This window comes from Mauremys reevesii, linkage group 6 (genome assembly GCF_016161935.1).
Source record: "Mauremys reevesii isolate NIE-2019 linkage group 6, ASM1616193v1, whole genome shotgun sequence".
NCBI lineage: Eukaryota > Metazoa > Chordata > Testudines > Geoemydidae > Mauremys > Mauremys reevesii.
In genome coordinates, this window is record NC_052628.1 from 106,723,408 (window position 1) to 106,746,150 (window position 22,743).

A 22,743-nucleotide genomic window follows, 5' to 3' on the forward strand; every position below is an offset into this window, starting at 1 on the left:
TCTATTGATGTACTCCACCCTCCACAGTTAGGGAATCCCATTACTGCAGAGCCATCCACTATTTCATGCACATTGCCAAGAGTTACTGTCCTTCGCAGCAGGATACAATTAATGGCAGTGCAAACTTGTGTTAACTCTGCCAACAGTGTACTTCCTGTCTCCAAACTGATTTGCGACCAACTGGTAGCAGTTTGGAGTCACCCGTTTCCACACACTGATCGCCATGCGCTTCTCCACCAAGAGGGCAACTCTCATTTTGGTGTCCTTGTGCTGTAGTGCTGGGGCGAACTCCACACAGTTCCAGGAAGGTGGCTTTCTGCAACCAAAAGTTCTGCAGCCACTGCTTGTCATCCCAAATCTCCATAATGATGCAATTCCACCACTCAATGTTTGCTTCCTGAGCCCAAAAGCTATGGTCCACATATGCAGCTGCTCTGTGAATGCCAAAAGTAATCTGGTGCTGTTTCTTTCCATGGCACACAGTAGGTAAGGCAAATCTGATTCCTGTTCAGAATGAGAGCTCATGATATACTGCCTGGCCATCTGCAATGTGTTCATAACAGTTACCACAACAACAGAGAACAGTGTGGGATCCATCCTTTAAGACAGAGATGGGGGCACACAGTAAACAGGGGCAGTTGAAAAATGCCACAAAACGCAGTCAGAAGCACATGGAATGCTGGGATGGAAATAAACTTCATCAAGGAACATTGAGCCTGCACTCCTGATGCACTGCAATCCACTCTGCCTTCCCACAAGTCCTAGCTGCAGAAGATGGCAAGTAGCACAGTGGGATAGCTACCACAGTGCACTGCTCTGGCCATCAATGATAGAGTTCCAAGTGTGGATGTGCTCTTCCAACAGAGGGAGTGTAGTGTGAACATGCACTAGTGATGTACCATATACTCGTTCATAAGCCGATTTTTTTTTTAGTAAAAAAGGGAAGCATATGAGAAGGGGGTCAGATTATGAACGAGTATAGGGAGGGAGAGGTGGGACACAGCCCCTCCCCCCAACAGAGGGAGCAAGGAGAGGCAGCACAGCCAGCAGAGCCGAAGGGAAGAGGCAGGGCCAGAGTCTCTCTGCTTCTGGCCACGCTGCTCTGCGAAGCAGCTGCAGCTCTGGGGCTGGCAGGCTGCGGCTGTGCTGCCTGGCCCAGCCCATCAGAGCAGGCTTTGGCAAGGCCAGAGACCTCCTCCCCTGGCCTTCCCCAGCTAAGGTGGGAAGGGATGGGATGGGGAGAGTGTGGGGTCATGCAGGGGGTGGTCACAGGGGTTGCTCCCCTGACCCCCAGCCTCTCCCCCGCAAAAAATTGCCCCACCAATTGCTGTCCCGGCCCATCAAGGTAAGCAGCTGGCAGGCTGGGACTCTTTGTTTACTTGGGTTCACCTCAGTGCCTATGGACACTTGAGGTAAACAAACCATCTCGGCCCACCAGCAGCTAATCCTGATGGCTCAGGAGTCAAAGTCTGCCGCCCCTGAATTATAGGATCGGCTTATGAATGAATCATAAAACATTTCCATTTTTAACTTATCCATCGTGTGTGTGTCTGTGTGTGTGTGTGTGCGCGCGCACGCATATAAACAAACCAGCTTACGATCAAGTATATATGGTAATTATGGCACTTTCTGATCGTTGGCATAACTTTTGTCAACAAAATTCTGGCCTGATTCCAGTGGGATATTGATAATATGGAAAAAAATTATCAACACATAGATCATTTTTATTAGGTAAATATACGTTAATTAGGGTATACATAGAGTCAGAGATCTTAGCCTTCACTAGCAGTGATCTACCCTATTCATCTTTATTTACATCTACAATTTGTAAATTGAATTTTTTGTGAAACACTGCTGCAGCCTTGGCTGAGGAAAAATTATTAAAACACTTCTTCCTCCATGCAACCTCTCCTAAGTTTCTCTACCTTTAAGTGATCACGGTAGCTTTCCTATAAGAAGATAATATCCACTGTCAGTGGGTTTAATTCTTTTTCTTGAGTAATTCACCCCTTTGAGGTTCCAGAAAACACAATTTATACTATTAGCTATAAGGAGGACGTAAGTCAAACATCTCTTTATCAGGCAGCTGAACAGTATCAGTAGTTGGGTCACTGTTAGTTCCACATCTAGGTAAAGTATATCTGGGTCCCCCTGACCACCCTGGGGACATGAAGGGGAGGGATACGTGTGGAAGATGAGGCGAACCAGGAAAGGAAAAAGATAGGCATAATGTGGGGAAAAGCTAGAAAAACAGAGAGGGAATGAAGTTACCAGAAATGACCATGGATCCCTTACAAAATATATGACAAACATCCAAATTGAAGTAGGACTTGAATCCAGGAGGTAGTTACAAGGGGGTAGTCTAATCACTTATTACCCCCACCCCCAAAATATCCATTTGGGGTATAACTGGATTCCCTGTAACTTTATAAGGAAAACGGTTTCATATCAATGGAGACATGATTTCTCCACTATTCACCAAAAAAAAGGGGGGGGGCACCTAGTGTCTAAATTTAAGAACAAGGTTCTGATGGATATATGGGAAAGTTATACAAGCTGTTTAAATAATCTTATTCTAATATAACTAGATTATTTACAAGTACAGGTTCATTACCAGAACAGTTCTTCCTAAACTTTGCCCTCTAGAACCTTGTCCATGCTGGATTATAGTGTGAACGCCACTGTCCAATGGTTATATCAGTAATCTTTAGCCATCTTTCCCACCACATCTTTGGTGTAATATGGAAAAATTATCAGCTTTTCCTTTTCATGTTAGGGCTTTTTAAAGAATGAGTTTCTTAATATATTATTTTAAACATTTTACAGTTAAGGCCTGAGGCTTTGCATTTGGAGGGGTTTTGGTGCAAGAGAGGTGTGGGCTCTCTCAATATCTACATTCTGATCAGGGGAAGACACAAAAGCTTTAGCAGCATGGTGGATAAAAATTCCAGAGGCCTCCCTTTTTCCATCTCCTCTGGAAGACCCACCATTCTCAGATTGTTTCTCCTTGATCTTCCTTTGAGATCATTAACCTTCTCCTACAGGGCTTTAATAGCCATTTCCTGTTGCTTTGAGATTATATTCATGGTACTCACTGTGTCTTTTAGCAAGGAGAGTCTATTCTCAGCTTCCCCATAGTCTTGATTCCAAGCTTTGCAAGTTAGCTTGATGTGTACTAATAATATGTTTGATCTCAGTTATAGTTTGTGCTATTTTTCTCAAGATGTCCATTCTCTTGAAATTTGTTTTAGCCAGTCCATAATTTCATCTAGTTTCAAAGGGGTGACTCTCCCTGATCAGCCATTCTGGCTGCAGGAGGGCTGTCTGACAACCTCTTTTTTTAGGATTTTGTGGAAATGTTACAGACAGTGTGAATCCTCCTATTAATAGTTTTATTCCTCATTTTTGGTAGACAAGTTTCAGATGTCTATTATAGGACTTTCATGCACAAGACTTTTGTCAGCACATAGTTTTTATTCTGATATTTAATAGATGTGTCGAGGCAAATTCAATAAGCATCTATTGAATGGAAAACTTCTGGCATTCTTTGGTTTTCCATCAAAAGTAGAGTTAACTGTGCAGCTTGTGAAGAATATTTCTGCTCTTTACATTATCACTTTTGGAAAGGACAGGGACTGTGGCTGGTCTGGATGTATATATAGTAACATGTAAGGAGTACATTCCTTGACACTGTCTCCGGAATATCAAATTTGATTCATTTCATGGAACACGTGGGACAGCCCCTTTCTGGATTTTGGGGCAGCCTAAATCTGCTGCCTATTAGGCTACCTAAGGTCATGGCTCTTCTGAGCATACATATGGGTGCAAGCATCAAACAGCAATTAGTTATATACATTTAACTGGCAATGTTCAAGTGTAGGTGGAAGCTAGAGGACTAAGTATGGAAGAAGTATGCGTTATTATTACTTATTTATATAGCTCAATAGATGTGCATGGTGATTCACAGAACAAAGAGAGAGATTCCCGTTCCAGAAAAGCTTACAATATAAAGAATAGAGGAACAAGAGTGGTTGTTTGAACTTGGGAAAGTGACTGCATAAGTGGGAGAACAAGAGTGTTATATGGGCCACATGGGAAGCTAGCATTGGAGTCTTGGTGGTTAAAATTTAAGTTATTAATCATTTTCATATGTTTAGAGCTATAGCTTTATAAAAGAACTTGAAGAACTTTGTTCTGAGATGGACTTGAGAAGAATGAACACATGGGGAGCAGCATGAAAAAAAAAGCACGTAAGTGGCTGTGGGAGAAGAATATAAAGTTGGCACCCAGATTAACAATTTGCATTGTGCAAAGGGATAATAAGTACAGTTGATGATTATATGCTAAAGATTGTGATAAATTAAGAATTAATTTAGCAGATACACTATTTTTAATTCATTTCACTGCACAGCAGTAGGTATAATGTCAATGTGTTAAATGTGTGTCACATTTCCCATGGCCTCAAAACTGTTCTACAAAACCTGCAAATATACTCTCAAAACAAATAATTCGGTGAATAAATGCAAAGCAGATGTGACTTAATTCTACATGTGCAGTTTTGGGGGCAAACAAGTAATTGTTCTTCAAATTGTCAGTTCACAATGAAGATATTTTTTAAATATATTTTCTGTTGCATAAAAATAATCTTAAAATGAAATTGACTAGAAATTAACTATGAACAAAAGTGAAAGTGACTGTATTTTCATTTGCCAATCTTGAGAAAAAATGAAAAAAATCCATAGAATAAGAAGTAAAACAAATTATTTTAAATCCTTTCATTTAGAAAAGTTAAGAGCAGGAAAGGAAATTTGCTTTTTTAAAAACAGTGATATCTAACACTGTAGCGTACTGTGAAAGGGACAAAAACAGTGGGCACATTAAGTCTCTTGCATTAAAGAACAGCTGTGCAAAGGACCCCAAAATGTGGCTGTTTTTGTCACAACTATGACAAACATAATTCAGCAGCATCCACTAATGATGATGTCCTTCTGCCTCTCATTCACATTTCCATTAGAAACACCATTTTACTAATACCTTCTTCATTTGGGTCGAAATTTTGATTTTGGGTGAAACTTTGTTTCAAGCTTTAAGAAGCCAGTGTCTTTTCTGGTAAAGAGAATTTAGTGCCAGGAAGATCAAAGGTGGCCAAGTGATGGCCCTGGAGACTGAAGTACTCTGTTTATTCACAGAATAAAACAGCAGTGCCAGTGTAAGTTTCCTCATACTACCTGCTAATGTTTTTTTACCCTTAGAGGACATCAGGGCTGAACTGTAGCTCATGCAGCAATAGGACCATTCAATCCTTGGCCTCTGCTGAGAATATAAACAAAGGTGCCAATTGTGATGGTAGTTTTTGTGATTTGGATACTGGTCCACAAGGAATCATCTAAGGGCTATCAGCTGTTCTTCCCCATTTCCCTGCTTGTAACATTTTGGACTGATGGTATTATTTAATATGTGATATAGTACATCAAAAATCCATTTCTAAGTATTTCAGTGTAACGCATGGCTCATCAAAAAAGTGGCAACAGAGTCAAAGGGCTGTCTAATAATGACTATATTATTATGACAACATAAAACACACATTCATTAAAATTATTGAATCTGCATTGTTATATCATTCTTATCAATTATGATTTTTAAAATTACGTACTCACATGTTTAAATACCATTATTAAACATATAATGAAAGAAGCATACTTTTGAAATCTCCATCCCCAAATGTCAGTGGATAAGCTCCTGGCTTTTCAATCTTGTACATTTCTTCTATAAAAAGGATTTTGCAATCATTTATTATGTCTTCTGGGCCACTGGGGGAGGGAAAAAAAGTATATTTAATTTTGTTTCTTTGATTCCTGTTGCTATAATTGATAAACCTTGAGGAAGAGCTATAGCTAATAATCAGTGCCAGTTCTGATTTTAAAAATCTATAGAATTTTGGACTGTGGTTGTATTTACTTATTGCTCATTTTAAGCTGTCACAACCATTACATTCAGCACTGAATAATTTGGTCTAAACTGACAATAACAACTCAACATAACGATATAACTTTTAACAAAGCCAAAACAATTAATAATTTACATCAGCACAAGGTAAATTAAATAACAAGCTAAGGAGTATTATCATATTGCAGATCAGCTAGTGCAAATATCAAAGGCAGCAACTGATAGTTCATTAGTTGAAAGTATTTTTTTTTTAAGTTGTTTCTCAAACATTAAAATACTGTTTTGTTACCAAAAGTTAGCAACAGCAGACCAGGCAAAATCAAAAGCTAGCAATGGCAGACCAGACAAAATCCAAAACACTCAAGAGGCATTATACATTATAGCAAACCTTAAGAATCCTTATTGGCAATGATATAATAAAATTATACTATTAGCAGTGACAATGAATAGTGACTTATAACTGGGGTAATAATATGCACTGCTGAACTTAAACAGGAAGAAAAATATGGTAAATACTTTAAATTCTCTTTGTACAAAAATCCTTTCAAATGTTTTCAGTGTCTAAATATTCAAGTTTCTTTTAAGTTTCACTTTAACGCTGACTTCCTTGGATTTCTAAATGTTTCAGAAAACTAAGGCCCCAAATCCAGCAAGAACGCATACAATATGTACTTTACATATTCTTACACCTTTGACCTCAGTGGGACTTTTTTTGACAGTGTCACAGTGAACAAACTCCCAATGGTGCACAGCTAGTACTTCAAAAAACAAAACACTCATGTTAAATGAGGTGATGGAGGGCATTAATGAGGAGTAAAGACAAAGATTTTAATCTCATACCCCCTACTCCACTTAAAATCAGTTGGGAGAGTGGGAGGAAAATTAACTGCCAAGGGTGACTAGCAGAAAACTTTAGTCCCTCACTGTGCCAAGATGTCTATTCAGCTGCTGTTTGTGGATCTCTTGCCACTTTCAATTTTACAATATAAAACTAAATTATGAATTTTTCACAGTATTACCAATTTAGAGGCAAATCCTGCAAGTACTTACTACTGAGCATTGCCCCATTGACTTCAGTAAGCTATACCCAAGAAGGCAAGTTAGTTTCCTAATTGTAATTTTTATTTCTCATTATTGACGGCATCCACTGATCTGGACATGACTTTATATATTAGACTTGTTCATTCCATCAGTGTGGAGGAAATCTGTGCTCCCTACCCCCATCAGAGTTTAAACTCCCGCTGCTGAAGCACCATATTCTGATCCCAAAAGAGGGCATCCAAAACTGAAACTAAATAAACAACTTGGTTGAAAATTTTAACAAACACTGTAGACAGAATTATTAGCATTAAAAGAATAACACATTTAATATGAACATTGTGATGTGTGTAGGGAGAGTCTATCCAGACAGGTCAGGCTTGACAAAGCCCTGGCTGGGATGATTTAGTTGGGGGATTGGCCCTGCTTTGAGCAGGGGGTTGGACTAGATGACCTCCTGAGGAACCTTCCAACCCTGATATTCTATGACATGGGAAGGTCCTTTCCATGAAAGGAAACTACATTATACTGGCTAGACATTACCTATAGGAATCATCTCTTATTGTTTCTACTTCCTATGGAGCAAAAGAAACAAATACAAGTTGACATTTTTCTAGAGGGATTCATAGCAATGGACAACGTATGTATTTATATAAATTTAGTAATTTTAATTATATTTGCTTGCATGGTTTAGCTTCAATGAAGCCAAAAATATCAAAAGCTCAACGAAGGAGAAAAAATAATTATTATAGTGTTTAAGAAAGGAATTGCAAATTTCAAGCAGCCACACTGCAAGTGTCAAAGTATAAAGTTTTATGGTTCTCTGTCCAAAACTCTGAAGAACCTTTTGCAGAGTAACTTTGATGCTTCCAGCAGGCACCTCACTTGCTGTTTTGCATGTCTGGTATACATTCAATCTGAGCCAAATAGAGTGTGAGTACTGAGGCCCTGAAGCACTGTTTGAAACCTCCTATGAAAAACAAACAACAGTAGCGGACTTTCACCACTGGCATAGCCAGATTTTAAAGCCCATTTCATACCAAAAGTGTGATATTCTTTTCTTACTGATACTTGAGTGTAGGGCAAAAAAAGAGGAATGAAACAGATGGATTTAATTTGAATTCCATTCTTTTTTGGTTTTGTATAAGATCAGGAAATGAATTAAGTACCATCTTTTCAAGGAAGAATTGAAAATGTTTTTTTTAATTGAAAAAACTCCCTGTTCAGTAACTCTCCCGCCTGAAAGTAATTGCTATGAGGAAACAGAGAGGCTTCCAGTCTAGGATTAAAAGAGGGGTTTTGTATGGTTCTGCTGAAACAGTCTGAAAGTACCACAGGAAAGGTCTGCACTCTGGGAGTAACTGTAGCAGAGCTCCAATTTTGTGGCTCCTCAGAAGGTCTCCGTGCACATGGAGCACCTTTTAACATGCAGATTTTTCAATTTACTCATCACCATAATGCAGTACAACAATCAGAGAGCAGCAGCTCAGTGGGTAGCTTCAGTTGGAAAAGAAATAATGACCTGGAAGCTGATTCCCTTAGAGGGAGAAAGATTTCTCTCATTGCTGCCACCCATTTTTTTAAAAAACATTTTTATGTATTTAGATTTAAAATAAGAGAAGCTTTTCCAAGGATCTAGGTGCCCTAGTAAGTCATTAGAGATACACTACAGTAACTCCTTGCTTAAGGTTGTAGATATATTCCTGAAAAATGTGACTTTAAGCGAAACAATGTTAAGCAAATCCAATTTCCCCATAAGAATTAATGTAAGGGGGGGGGGGGGGGAGATTCCCAGGGAAATTTTTTTCAGACAAAAGGCCACACACACACATACACACAGTATAAGTTTTAAACAAACAATTTAATATTGTACACAGCAGTGATGATTGTGAAACTTGGTTGAGGTGGTGAAGTCAGAGGGCGGTAGAGGGTCAGATATTTCCCAGGGAACGCCTTACTGCTAAATGATGAACTAACTCGGCTGAGCCCTCAAGGATTAACACATTAATGTATCCTCACACTCTACAAGGCAGCACAAATGGAGGGAGGGGAGACAACATGGTAGACAGAGACAGAGAGGGACACACTGGGTGAGAGAGAGATGTGCATTGCCCCTTTAAGTATGCTGACGCCACTCTAAGTACATTGCCTTTTTAAGTAGATCAGCAAGTTGAGACACCAGCTGCTGCCAGCAAGCTCCCTCCATCTTGAGCCCTGTCGTGTCCCTGCCTGCTCTATGGAGATGGGGTAAGCGGCGTGCAGGAGCAGGGGACATCTTGACATTAGCGCGCACACACACCCCCACACAGAAAGCAGGAGGCTCCTGGGAACAGCTCCAAGGCAGAGGGCAGGAGCAGCACATGCCAGTCAGAGGAGGGACAACTGAACTGCCTGGCAATTGCTGGCCGGCTGCCGCACAGGGAACTTAGGGGAGCTGCCAGTCCACCCTGGTTCCAAGCCCCCACCAGCTAGCTCCAATGGCTGCTCTTTCTGCAAGCAGTGGACAAAGCAGGTGGCTGCCAAACAACGTTATAAGGAAGCACTGCGCAACTTTAAACGAGCATGTTCCCTAATTGATCAGCAACGAAACAACATTAACCAGGATGACTTAAAGTAAGGAGTTACTGTAAATACAATGAAATCTTAGCAGTATCTATGTAATCATTTCAGCAGGAACTCAGACAGACACATACAGCAACTCTTTTCCCCCCCATCACTCTTAGAAGAAGCATGCCCTCAGCCCTCCACACACACACATATATACACTTTTGCAGCATGCCAATTAAGGTCACTAAATTCAGGCTATTTCAGATCAAGAGAGCAAGTTCCACAGCCCTGACAGAGAACCTCTTTTATAATGAGTGGGATCCAGCTCAGGGGCCCCAGCTGGCTATAGTTGTGGTAATATAGCACAGGGAAAGAGGTGATCCTTCAGGTAGAACATAAAGCGGGGGGGGAGGGATAGCTCAGTGGTTTGAGCATTGGCCTGCTAAACTCAGGCTTGTGAGTTCAATCCTTGAGGGGGCCATTTAGGGAACTGGGGTAAAAATCTGTCTGGGGATTGGTCCTGCTTTGAGCAGGGGGTTGGACTAGATGACTTTCTGAGGTCCCTTCCAACCCTAATCTTCTATGATTCTATGACTACAATGGATGAGTTCATAGTACTGAATTGGTGCTCTAATTGCACGACCAGAGACAGAATGTCTTGTCCAAAGTTGACAGTGACTTGACCCAAGTCCCAGAGGTTTCATAGAAGCGTTTGACCTATCTCCACTATTTGCAGTAACAAAAACAAAGTCCAGATTTCTCAGATTAGAGGCAGGTCCCCTGGAACCTAACCTCATTGTGGTGGAATAAAAAATCTAAAACAGTGAATGTATCTGTATGAAAACTGTAATTATTAGGACAGCTAGGTTCCTAGGTGATGGGAGAAAGGAGAAGAGAGGGAAGGTTCTTGCATGGATTGGTAACTGGTTAAAAGATAGGAAACAAATGGTAGGAATAAATGGTCAGTTTTCAGAATGGAGAGAGGTAAATAGTGGTGTCCCCCAGAGATCTGTATGGGGCCTGGTTCTATTTAAAATATTCATAAACAATCTGGAAAAAGGGGTAAACAGTGAGGTGGCAAAATTTGCAGGCAATACAAAACTACTCAAGATAGTTAAGTCCCAGACGGATTGCGAAGAGCTACAAAAGGATCTCACAAAACTTGGTGACTGGGCAACAAAATGGCAGATGAAATTTAATGCTGATAAATACAAAGTAATGCACATTGGAAAACATAATCCTAAATATACATATACAATGATGGGGTCTAAATTAACTGTTACCACTCAAGAAAGATCTTGGAGTCACTGTGGATAGTTCTCTGAAATCATCCACTCAATGTGCAGCGGCAGTCAAAAAAGCAAACAGAATGTTGGGAATCATCAAGAAAGACAGAAAATATCATATTGCCTCTATATAAATCCAAGGTACGCCCACACCTTGAATACTGCATGCAGATGTGGTCGCCACATCTCAAAAAAGATGTACTGGAATTGGAAAAGGTTCAGAAAAGGGCAAAAATGATGAGGGGTATAGAACGGCTTCCATATGAGGAGAGGTTAATAAGACTGGAACTTTTTAGCTTGGAAAAGAGGCGACTAAGGAGGGATAAGGCAGAGGTCTGTAAAATCATGAGTGGTATAGAGAAAGTAAATAAGGAAGTGTTATTTACTACTTCTCATAATACAAGAACAAGGGGCCACCAAATGAAATTAATAGGTAGAAGGTTTAAAATAAACACAAGGAAGTATTTTTTCATGCAACGCACTGTCAACCTCTGGAACTCCTTGCCAGAGGGTGTTGTAAAGGCCAATACTATAACAGGATTCAAAAAGGAGCTAGACAGATTCATGGAAGATAGGTCCATCAATGGCTATTAGCCAGAATGGGCAGGAATGGTGTCCCTAGCCTGTTTGCCAGAAGCTGGGATTGGGTGACAGGGCATGGATCACTTGATGATTACCTGTTCTGTTCATTCCCTTTGGGGCACCTGCCATTGGCCACTGTCAGAAGACAGGATACTGGGCTTGATGGACCTTTGGTCTGACCCAGTATTGCCGTTCTTATGAGAAGAGGTCCAAATAATCCAGTAAACATTATCCTTCTATTAGAACATAAGAATAGCCACACTGGGTCAAACCAATGGTCCATCTAGCCCAGTGTTCTATCTTCTGACAGTGGCCAATGTCAGATCCTTCAAAAGGGAATTAACAAAACAGGACAACCATCAAATGATCTGTTCCGTCATCCAGTCCCAGCATCTGACAGTCAGAGGCGTAAGGACACCAAGAGCATGGGGTTGGCTAATAGCCATTGATGGACCAATCCTCCATGAATTTACCTAATCCTTTTTGAGTCCAGTTATAGTTTTGGTCTTCACAACGTTCCCTGGCAACAAGTTCTACAGGTTGGCAGTGTGTTGTGTGAAAAAATACTTCCTTATATTTGTTTTAAATCTGCTACCTATTAATTTCATTGGGTGACTCATGGTTCTTGTGTTATGCGAAGGGGTAAATAATTCCTTATTTTCTTTCTCCACATGGTTCATGATTTTACACAGCTCTATCCTTAGTTGTCTCTTTTCTAAGATGAATATTCCCACTATTTTCAATCTCTCCTTATATGGAAGATATTCCATACCATTAAATCAATTTTGTTGCCCTTCCCTGTACCTTTTACATTTTTATTGTATCATTTTTTAGATGGCGGCACTAGAACTACATGCACTATTCACAATGTGGGCATACCATGGATTGATATAATGGCATTATGATATTTTCTGTCTCATTATTATGGTTAAGATTTTGTCAGTTAGTTTTAGTAAAAGTCATGGACAAATTGTGGGCAATAAACAAAAATTCACGGAAACCCGTGACCCGCTCGTGACTTTTAGTAAAAATAATGAGGGGGGGGTGCGCTGACAGGGAGACGAATAAAGTGCAAGTGGGGAAGGAGGGATGAGAGCCCAAGCCCCACTGGGGGAATAAGGTGGGGGTGTCCAGCACCTGCTGCCACAGCTGAGAGCTCCAGGGGTCTCCACTGCAGCCCCGGCAGCTAGGCGCTTCGGGGCCTCCGCTGGCTGAGCGCTAAGCGGAAAATGTCACAGAGGTCCCTGGAAGTAACAGAATCCATGACCTAATCTTATCCTTACTTGTTATCTATCCCTTTCCTAATGGTTCCTAACATTGTTAGCTTTTTTGACTACTGTTGCACGTTGAGCTGATGTTTTCTGAGAATGACTCCAAGATCTCTTTCTTGAGTGGTAACAGCCCTCAATTTTGTTTGTATAGTTGGGATTATATGTTTGCCAACATGCATTACTTTGTATTTATCAACACTGCATTTCATCTGCCATTTTGTTGCCCAGTCACCCAGTTCTGAGAGATTCCTTTGCAACTCTGCACAGTCTGCTTTGGATTTAACTATTCTGAGTAATTTTGTATAATCTCCAAATTTTGCCACTTCATTGTTTATCCCTTTTCCAGATCATTAATTAATATGTTGAACAGCACTAGTCCCACTACTGATCCCTGGAGGACACCTCTATTTACTTCTCTCCATTCTGAAAACGGACTATTTATTCCTATCCTATCTTTTAACTAGTTACTAATCCATGAGAGAACCATCCCTCTTATTCCATAACCGCTTACTTTGCTTAAGAGCCTTCCGTGAGGGACCTTCTCAAGGGCTTTCTGATGGTCCGAGTACACTATATAAATTGGATCAATTTTGTCCACATGGTTGTTGACCCCATCAAAGAATTCTAATAGACTAGTGAGGCATAATTTCCCTTTACAAAAGCTATTATGGTGTTTTTAAAAAGTTTCCATGCAGCTTGCAGGTACTTCATGCTGGTGAGTTTTCATTTTCGCTTAACTAGCTTCCTTATTTTTGTGTAGTTCCTCTTTCTGAAGTTAAATGCTACTGTGGTGGGCTTCTTTGGGATTCTCCCTCTTCCCTCATAAGGATGTTAAATTTAAAATTTATTATGGTTGCTATGGCCAAGCAGATCAGCTATATTCACCTTGTGGACCAGATCCTGTGCGCCATTTAAGATTAAATCAAGAATTGCCTTGCCCAGTGTGGGTTCCAGGACTAGCTGCTCCAAGAAGCAGTCATTAGTGGTGTCTAGAAACTTTATTTCTACATCCCGCCCTGAGGTGCCATGTACCTACTCAATATGGGGATAGCTGAAATCCCCCATTAGTAGTCATGTATTGTTGAGTCTTATATTTTTAAAACCTCTCTAATCTCCCTGAACATTTCACAACCACCATCCTCTCTCTCTCTTTCTCTCTCTCTCTCTATCTTATTGCTATACTCTTATTATTCAAGTACAGAATTTCTATAGAGATTCTAGGATACCATGTGATTCATTTAAGATCTTTCTATATTTGACTCTATGCTCTCTTTCACCTATAGTGCCCGTCTCCCACAGCACGACCTGCTGTCATTCATATACATTTTTTACCTAGGTTATTACAATGTCCCGCTGGATTGTCATCATTCCACCAAGTTTCTGTGATGCCGATTATATCAATAGCCTCATTTAATACCAGGCACTCACGTTCACCCATCTTAATATTTGGACTTCTAGCATTTGTATACACTCATAAAATTTGTCACTTTTTAATGGTCTACCTTCATGGGAGGTAACTGAATAGGACTCTCTTTTATTTGACTGTATCTCTTCAGTTTCTTCCTGTACTTTATCAACTTCTAGCTTCTCCTCTTCAGAGGATTTTAGAGAATCCTATTAATAGATCATCCCCTATGGGATGTGTCTGTCTGACCCATGTGCTCCTTCCCATCTGTCAGCTTTGCCTCAGCCCTTAGCTTAAAAAAATGCCTCTATACCCTTTTTAATTTTATATGCCAGCAATCTGATTCCATTTTGGTTTAGGTGGAGCCCATCCTCCCTCTGGGAAGAAGTTGTTTGGATTTTTGATAACATTTGACATGGCCAAAAAGAGAGAGAAAGAGATCCTCGTCAAGATTATAAATTATAGCTGTGAAAATGGCCAGAGAGTGAAGTATTTCTCTTGGGGAACACTGTGGTTTCAGGAAGACAACTGGTAACTGCTCCCCTGGAGCGACAGCTTTGTATTTGGCATTCTCTACCATGGGAAATAAGTTTATGGATGGGGTCCCCCATTGTTGGAATACTAGATCTGACATGGATTTCCACAGCAAGCACTCATGGTTATTTACTGTTTTTCTGCTCAAGAAGTCAGCAAAGTCCTTCCTGATCCCTGGAGGATGAAAAGCTGGTGGTATCACCTGTGTCAACAGTGATATTTCCAGAACTTGATGGTATCCCCCATTATTTGATATAGTGCATTGCTGGCCTATTGTCCAGCACAATCTGCACTACAGAGTTCCACAAAACAGGCAGGAATGTTATGCAGGCTAACCTGATAACCTTCTGCTCTAGTATGTTAATGTGTAACCTCAGATCATCCAGGGACTCAAACCTTGTATTTGGAGGTGATCCAGGTGGTCAACCCAATCTTTTCCAGAAGCATCAATAACAGGTGTCATTACTGGGAAGGGGCTTGAAAAAGACCCTTCCTCACATTAAAGCGTTGCAGCCACCAAGTTGGGACAGGAGAGACAGTAATCTGTTCATATGATGTTTGGACGGAGGAATACACTGTCATTAGCCGACATTCTAATCACCACAGACAGTCTGGCAGACAATGTCACACATACATAGATGCAAACATGTGTCCTATTAATCCCAGACACATGCAAACCATTGTGGAAAGTTTCATCCTTATGTTATGTATGAGTGACTGAAGGAACGTGACTCTATCCTCTAGCAGATATGCTCATGCTGACTGAGTCAAATAGGGCACCAATAAGTTCTACTGGCCAGGATTATGTGGCAGACCATTTTTTGTAGTTCATCTGGAATCCTAATTGAGACACCAGGGAGAGGACTTCCTCTAGGGCTCTCTCGGTCTTGTCGAGCCTGTATTCCTGAGAAATCTCTTCTATAGCTCCTAGATAGCACAGCACAGCGACTTGTTTGTAAAAGGTCTTGTGAAAGAGGGAGAGGGAAGAGTGACGGGGAAGGGGTAAGAAAAGTCACCTTCCAGTTCTTATCTCCGGCACCCCTCTGTCAGTCATGTCTGACCAGTCCCAGTGAAATGGGGCAAGACTGCTTCCGCAATAAGTGCTCCAGAGACTACTCCTGGCACAGCTCTTGAACAAGCAGTTAAATATACTAGTTGGTGGGTTTAATAGTCCCTCACACTTCTTGTTTATGAGGGTGATTCTGGGCAATTTTTATGCTTTGGCAAGCGTGAGTGACAGATCATTCGAAGAGCAGTATCAACATTACTAATAAAACAGCATCCAATTAAAAGAATGTGTGTTCTTCTCTGATGATAGAATATAACCACTGCAAACAATTGATACATCATCATTATATTCTGTAGTCTCCAGAAATTTAAAGAATGTTAAGGAAAAAGCAGCTCATCACAGACAGTTATCTTGTGTAGAGCTTTTAAACAAGATGAGACGAGGGAAAACGCCATAACATGTAAGCTTGTGCTCACTAATGAATAGAACCTTGTATTACCACATATAGTAGTGATTTGTGCCATCCATATCTTTAGGGAACATGTAAATCTCCTTGTGGTACTTTCATGACAGCAATGTAATAAGAGCTGCAGTTACAAAAACAGGAAAGTCACTTCAATAGTGAAAGCAGGCGCCAGTGGAGTTTACTCCTAATAAATATTCTACTCAGCTTTGTTTGGGTGAGTGGCCAAAAGGATAGCAGTGGCAGGAAGTTTATATAAACTGTTGGGGGTTGGGGAGGGGGGGACTGTTAACCACCTGTAACTGTTCTTCTTTGAAATGTGATGCAGACCTGTATTCTACATGGGTGTGCATGCCCCGCACACTGGAGCTGAAGAGCTTTACCTAGCAGTAGCTGCAGGGCGGTGCTCATGCCCTGCAGCAACAGCCGGTCCCCTAGCCATACAAGGGCAGTCCCATCCCAGCCGCCTCAGTTCCTTAGCACTGAAAGACAGAAGTATAGACTACAATGCAGAGAGTGAGTCATGGAATATACACCTGCATCACATCTCAAAGAAGAACAACAACAACAACACCACCACCAACACAGAAAACGAAGCTGTATTTTAAATTGATAGGGTTGTTCTCTTTTGGATAATTCATAAATACAAGCAATAATAAAAATAAATCGTAACAGAAATTACTGGAATAGTCATAATGAAGATAGTGTTGGCATAATTTTTAAAATAAATTTACCTTGAAATAATATTCTGTTTAAATTACTGGAAATAGGACATTTTAAATACAAAATTATGAGTAGCATTAGTTACAAACAAATACAATCAGTGGCTGTCATTGGTACACTGGTAAACGCAGACTTTTTAAATGCTTTAGTCCTACCAAAATATAAGAACTCTGTTCAGCTAGTTATCCCTGAAAGGATATCACTTCTATAAAAGTGATAGATTAAATAGTTATTGGGCTATATGGTCAACTTGCTTAGAAATTTGTGATTAATGTACACAAAAATGCATATTCATATAATTCTGTCACAAAATATTCTTAAACCAAAAAAGACAAACATTAAACAACTCTTTCCTCAGTTCTACATATTGCCTAAAATCAAGATGTCCATATCACTTTCTATTTTTCTTTCTTTCCTCATTACTATACTGTATATACAGTACATGCCATTTATTTTATGGAAAGTAAAAAATGAACAGAATTATAAAGTTGAACTGAGTTCCTAGACAGCAACCCAGGCCACACAAAAGAAATGCTAATGGCAGTTTACCTTCTCTAGCAGGTCAGCCACACACAGAAATCTGCTAGTACTCTCTGCACTCTCCATTTATACCTTCAGGCTGCAAGGAGACTGGCCAAATGCAAGTTGACTAGAAACTCCACCTGTGGCCATTATCTTTGGTGTGTGTAAGGTCAGGTTCATGCTACATAGAGAAATATTAGCTGCTGCAATTTATGCAATACAAAAACTCTGCTGGTTTTCACTGCCATTCAAGAGATTTAGCCACAATTACCACATCTCAAATTTTTCTTTACCACTTCATGTTCCAATAAAAAAAAGCTAAAAACTATCTTACTTCTACAGGCATGATAACTTGAAAGTAAAACTGCTGAAACAACACAATACAAATTCTACTATTCTAAACAAATAAATACATGTGAAGGATATAAGCAAACTGGATCACAGTGAAAAGGAGGAAAAAAAAGTCTCCCGATCACAGTTTACTATCCAATTTCAATCTATAGGCCTTCTAGCAATGGAACCATATTTAGACCTATGTTCGCTACAACAAACTAATTAATTTGGCAGTTGCTATAGTTACTGTCAGAGAGCTTCCTCAAGGTCAGCAAAGAAACACCCAAGGCCAGAAGGGTGAAATTCATACAAGATAAGAGATCAGTCATTGTTGGTTACGTATTAGCAGCAACTCTGTGACAAATGATTTATTAATTTATACAAAATCTATTTTGTACTATCACAAGGTTCCAAAAAAAATTTATATTGGCAAGAGCCAACAGGGTATGCTTTTATTATTATTCTTTTTTTTTTTTTTAAAACAACTTCAGATAAAAATAGTCTGGATGAAATAAAATGTTCCTGATTCCTGCAAAGTGCAGAGGGGCTTTCAGGAGGTGCTTATAACTCTTAAAATTTGAAGCCTAATTTTGCTAATTATTATTTCATCTGTCTTGAAATGAAAAGTGCAATTACTCTATAGTCAATCAAAATATGGCCTGAAAACATAAGTGTTTCTGTTCTATTAAATGCCACAACCCAGGAGAAGGCATGGGCATGAATGGACCAAAACAAAGTGAGTAATCATTCAGGAATGAAATGTATAAGCAAAAATCCACCATTCTGTTCTATTGTCTGTAGTATTACCTTGAAGGACATTTTCAGCCAGAGGTGGGGGGGGGGGGGGTTATAGGTTTTTTGGGGGGTTTTTGGGTCACAGCCACCGTTCTGGGGCAAAACTATACATGGCCCAAGTTATAATATTTAGATATCTTAGTACCTTGATAGTGCACGGCAACTAATTAGATACCCAGCAGTATCATTTACAACTTCAAAACTGAATGCTGAGTTGATACCCCTTTTAAAAGTTTCGTCCTACAATTCTTCCGTATCCAAAGTCAATTTAGAAATGGAATGGATGAGGAATATTTTAAGAATTTTTGGAAACCAGACATATTGCTAACAGGATGAGCGAACACTTCTGCTCTTTACCAAGCTCATCTCCCTGTACAGTATATAATTATAACGAACAGCCTGTTGCTGTGACATCTCATGGATGTCTAGCCATCAGCTAAAGACCAGCATGGCTAAAAGAGAGCTCAACCTTCAATTCCAAAGCTTCCTTTTCTACCTTCCGTCTCAATCCCTGTGGACAACAGCACTACCCAGACCTGTAACCTAGGCCTCTTCTTCCATTCAGACCTCTCTGTGGTCCTCATGCCAAGCTATATCTAAATCTTGTTCATTCTTTCTGCATCACAATTCTAAGATACGGCATTTCCTCCCTCCATTCAGCTAAAACTCTAATTCAGGCTCTCATTATGTTGCATCCTGATTACTGCAACATCCTTTCCCCTGACTGACAAATGTAATCTTAATCTTGCCCCATTAATGATGCTGCTGCAAAGATCTCTCCTAGCTCCTTACTTTGACCATGTCCCCACTCACTTGACAACAGCTGGGTGCCTAGTGCTCTGAGATCATTACCTATCATGCTTACTGACCAATACTGTTTCACAGTTTCCTTGTGCACCTACATCTGTTTGTCAGTATCCACCAGTTGTTTCGTGTCTTATACTTAGATTGTAAACCCTTAGGGGCAGGGGCAGTCTTTTTATTCTGTGTATGTAGCACAGTGCCTAACACAATGGGATGCTGATCCATGCCTAGGGCTCCCAGGTAATACTATAATACTCATTAATTATTATTAATATTAACTAGCCTTTCCTTTGTACTGTGCAAGTTGGCCAGAGAATGAGTTCTTCCACAAAAATAGTTGTTAGACTGTTCAAACCATGCTATTACAGCTAAACAACCTTTACAGTTATCCAGGAATACAGTTCCAGAAATAAAAGGGAAGTATCACCCTTATCTTTACCACATTCATTGCAAGTCATTTTTGGGTGTATTCTAATCTTGAGTAAGAAGCATTGCTGAAATTGAAACTACAGACAATCACATATGTGATAAGGTTGGAAAAAACCTAAAAGGAAAATAAGATCAATCATACAAACATAAAAAAATATAATGCATCAGTAACGTAAGGTTTAATAAAGTTTAAGGTAAGATGTAATCACTATCTAGTTGCTATTTCAGTTATAGTTAAAACTAAAACCTTAGCCCAACCTATATTTTAAGACAACCCACAAACAAAATTTGCCTAGTACAATGGTTTCCAAACTTCTTCTCCCCCGAAAGGGCCCCTTTGGCAAGTGTCTGCGAGGTTAGACTATGGCCCAGAATTTTAAAAGTATTCTAGAATCAAATTGTATATGAAGAGATTACGCTGTATTTTATTCACTCAAATGTAAGCATTTAAGGATCTTTAGAATTCAGTTAAGATCTCCTTGTGCCACAAAAATGTGAATGCAAAGAGTTATGCAGTAAACTCAAAATTCTCAGTTTGTAAACCCTAGTATATATGCTTACATGATACTGAAAAGCAGCTAAATAGGACATTGGGAAGGACCTCGAAAACATTTGCACAAGCTTTACAGCCAGACTACCCCCCCCCCCCACAGTTCCCTTTAAAATGTGGACTTTTGCCTGTCTGAATTATTTAGATAAAAACAATCAACATGATTTAGTGTGAATAACTGGACAACATTTTAACTGACATGTTTGTTATTCAGTGATTTTATTGCATGAGGATCGGCAAAATTTCAGTCTAAAAAGTTGCTGTAGCCATGTGTTACTGTATAGCCATGTTAGATTTTTTTTTTAATAGGCAGTTTCTTAAAGAAATCTTAGAGTGAACACTTAGTCTGTAGTGAAACTTAGTTATTTTCTTCTAAGGGTTCTGAAGAGTCTTGTATTGCTCATCTCAACATTGTAACATGTAAATTAATCTGATAATCAGCAATGCAGTCAGTCACAAACTAAAGAACTCATGTGAAACCACTTATCTGTCAACACTTACTTGGTTTCTGGTGTACTTGAAAATATATAAAGGAAATAGGATACGATTTCTAACAAAGTACCTACCTACAGTTCAAACTACAATTTATATATAGAGCCCTGAGCAGATACAAAATGTATATCCATGGATGTAAAGTGGATATCTGTGGAGCTACAGGCCTCTATCAGGAACCTCAGTGGCAAAAGCTGCTGCTCACAGGAGCCAGCACCGAGACTGGGCAGCTCCTCTGGCATGGCTGTACTGCCCCCAGCCTGCCCACTGGGGCAGGCACCAAGATCACCAGCAACTGTCCCTGGTCACGCTAGTGTGTGCAAGCAACTCTCCTATCCCCAGACAGCAGTGGTACAAGTCTCCTGTACCTTTTCCCCCTGTACTTTTAAATTAACAGCAACTAAGATTTTTTTTCCTACTGTTTTCCTTAAGTGGAAGTAAAAAAAACAAGTTATAAAATTTAGTAATATCTAATCCATCAAATACTGTGTATTTTTAAAGATGAAAATAAACTCATCATTGCTCTGTACAATTACGCACATGATTAACTCTGAGCACTTGAGTGACCCACTGACTTCAAGAGGACTAGGATATCAGGGTTGGAAGGGACCTCAGAAGGTCATCTAGTCCAACCCCCTGCTCAAAGCAGAACCAATCTCTAACTAAATCCCCAAATTGTCCCCTCAAGGATTGAACTCACAACCCTGGGTTTAGCAGGCCAATGCTCAAACCACTGAGCTAGTGTTTGTAGGGTTAAAACCAATAAAACCAATGGGATAACCTACTGAACCCTATTGTCTTTTCAAAATGAGTAATTTAACTACCAAGCTTATTTACATTCTTTTCATATAATTCTTATAGGGGCCAAAAAGCAGCAGCATTCCCTACACCTATGAAACAGTGAGAATAAGTCTGGGTAAATTCATAAGACTACCTTATCCTTGCAGTAGGCATGGAATTCATTTTCAGTTGATAGCACCTCTCCAATTCAGAAATTCTCTTTGACAAAGTAAATATAACCGTAAGTGCCACCTTGCTCAATCAACAAACAACAACAAGTGAGCCATCACGATCGCGAGCAGGGGCACCTTCACCAGCTCATAACAGTAGTGGATGTAAGCTGTGATCCACGATGCTAACCTCTGGGCAGACACCAGGCCACCCCTTCATCCTGTCTGCAACCACAACAAACAACTGTGTAGACTTACGGAATGGCTTTGTTCTATCTATTTAGAAGGCCAGGCCCGTCTGACGTCTAGGGCAGTGGTCTCCAAACTTTTTTGATTGCGCACCCCTATCAGTAAAAACTCTTTGAGCATGCACCCCCAATATATGAATATTTATGTATGAATTATATACATGTACTACTATACTAATATATTATGTACATTATAAAACAAAAAATAGAAATTAAAAAAGGATGAGAAATATGAAAAATAATATTTTTAAACAATTTATTAACGGTACAAAAAACCTTTTTGCTCTCACAAAAAATATTAATATTTTTAGTGAGAGCAATGTGATTGAATATGCTTCATTATTTCTGAAAATCTTGGTTTAATACTTTCTGATACAGGGATTCGAAGGTCTGGATTAGGGTCAGGGTGGGGTGTGGGATCTGTGAAGGAGTTAGGGTGTGGGAGGGCACTCAGGCTGGGGGTGCAGGAGAAGACTCAGGGCTGGGGCAGGCAGAAGGTGCAGAGCACTTAACTGGGGCAGCTCCTGTTTGGTGCAGGGGGTGTGCAGGTTGCTCTGCGCAGCACAGCACCGCTCCCGTGGCCACAATTCTAGGAGCTGCCCCCCCTCCCCCAACTCCCAGGCAGGCAGGGCCACCTGGAACACAGGGGCTTTAGGGGCTGCAGGACCCTGGGCTAAGGGGGCCCCGGCCTGCAGTGCTAAAGCCGCTTTCGGAATGTGGCCCTGAGAGCACGGGCCGGAGGACTCAGGAGTAGGGGTAGCCACGCAGCCAGAGAGAAGTGGCGCTTTCCTCATCAAAGCACCGCTCCTCTCCAGC

At 40.2% G+C, this 22,743-nt stretch overlaps 1 protein-coding gene across 4 annotated transcripts in view; it reads right to left on the reverse strand.

Moving 5' to 3' along the window:
* The window catches only part of UHRF2 (ubiquitin like with PHD and ring finger domains 2), a 163,322-nt gene that overhangs the window by 59,767 nt on the left and 80,812 nt on the right, over nucleotides 1-22,743 (reverse strand). For all 4 annotated transcript variants that reach the window (XM_039545346.1, XM_039545345.1, XM_039545347.1 and 1 more), the window contains one exon: nucleotides 5,701-5,810. In XM_039545346.1, coding sequence (XP_039401280.1) covers nucleotides 5,701-5,810 — 110 coding nt within the window. The remainder of the gene's footprint in view (nucleotides 1-5,700; nucleotides 5,811-22,743) is intronic.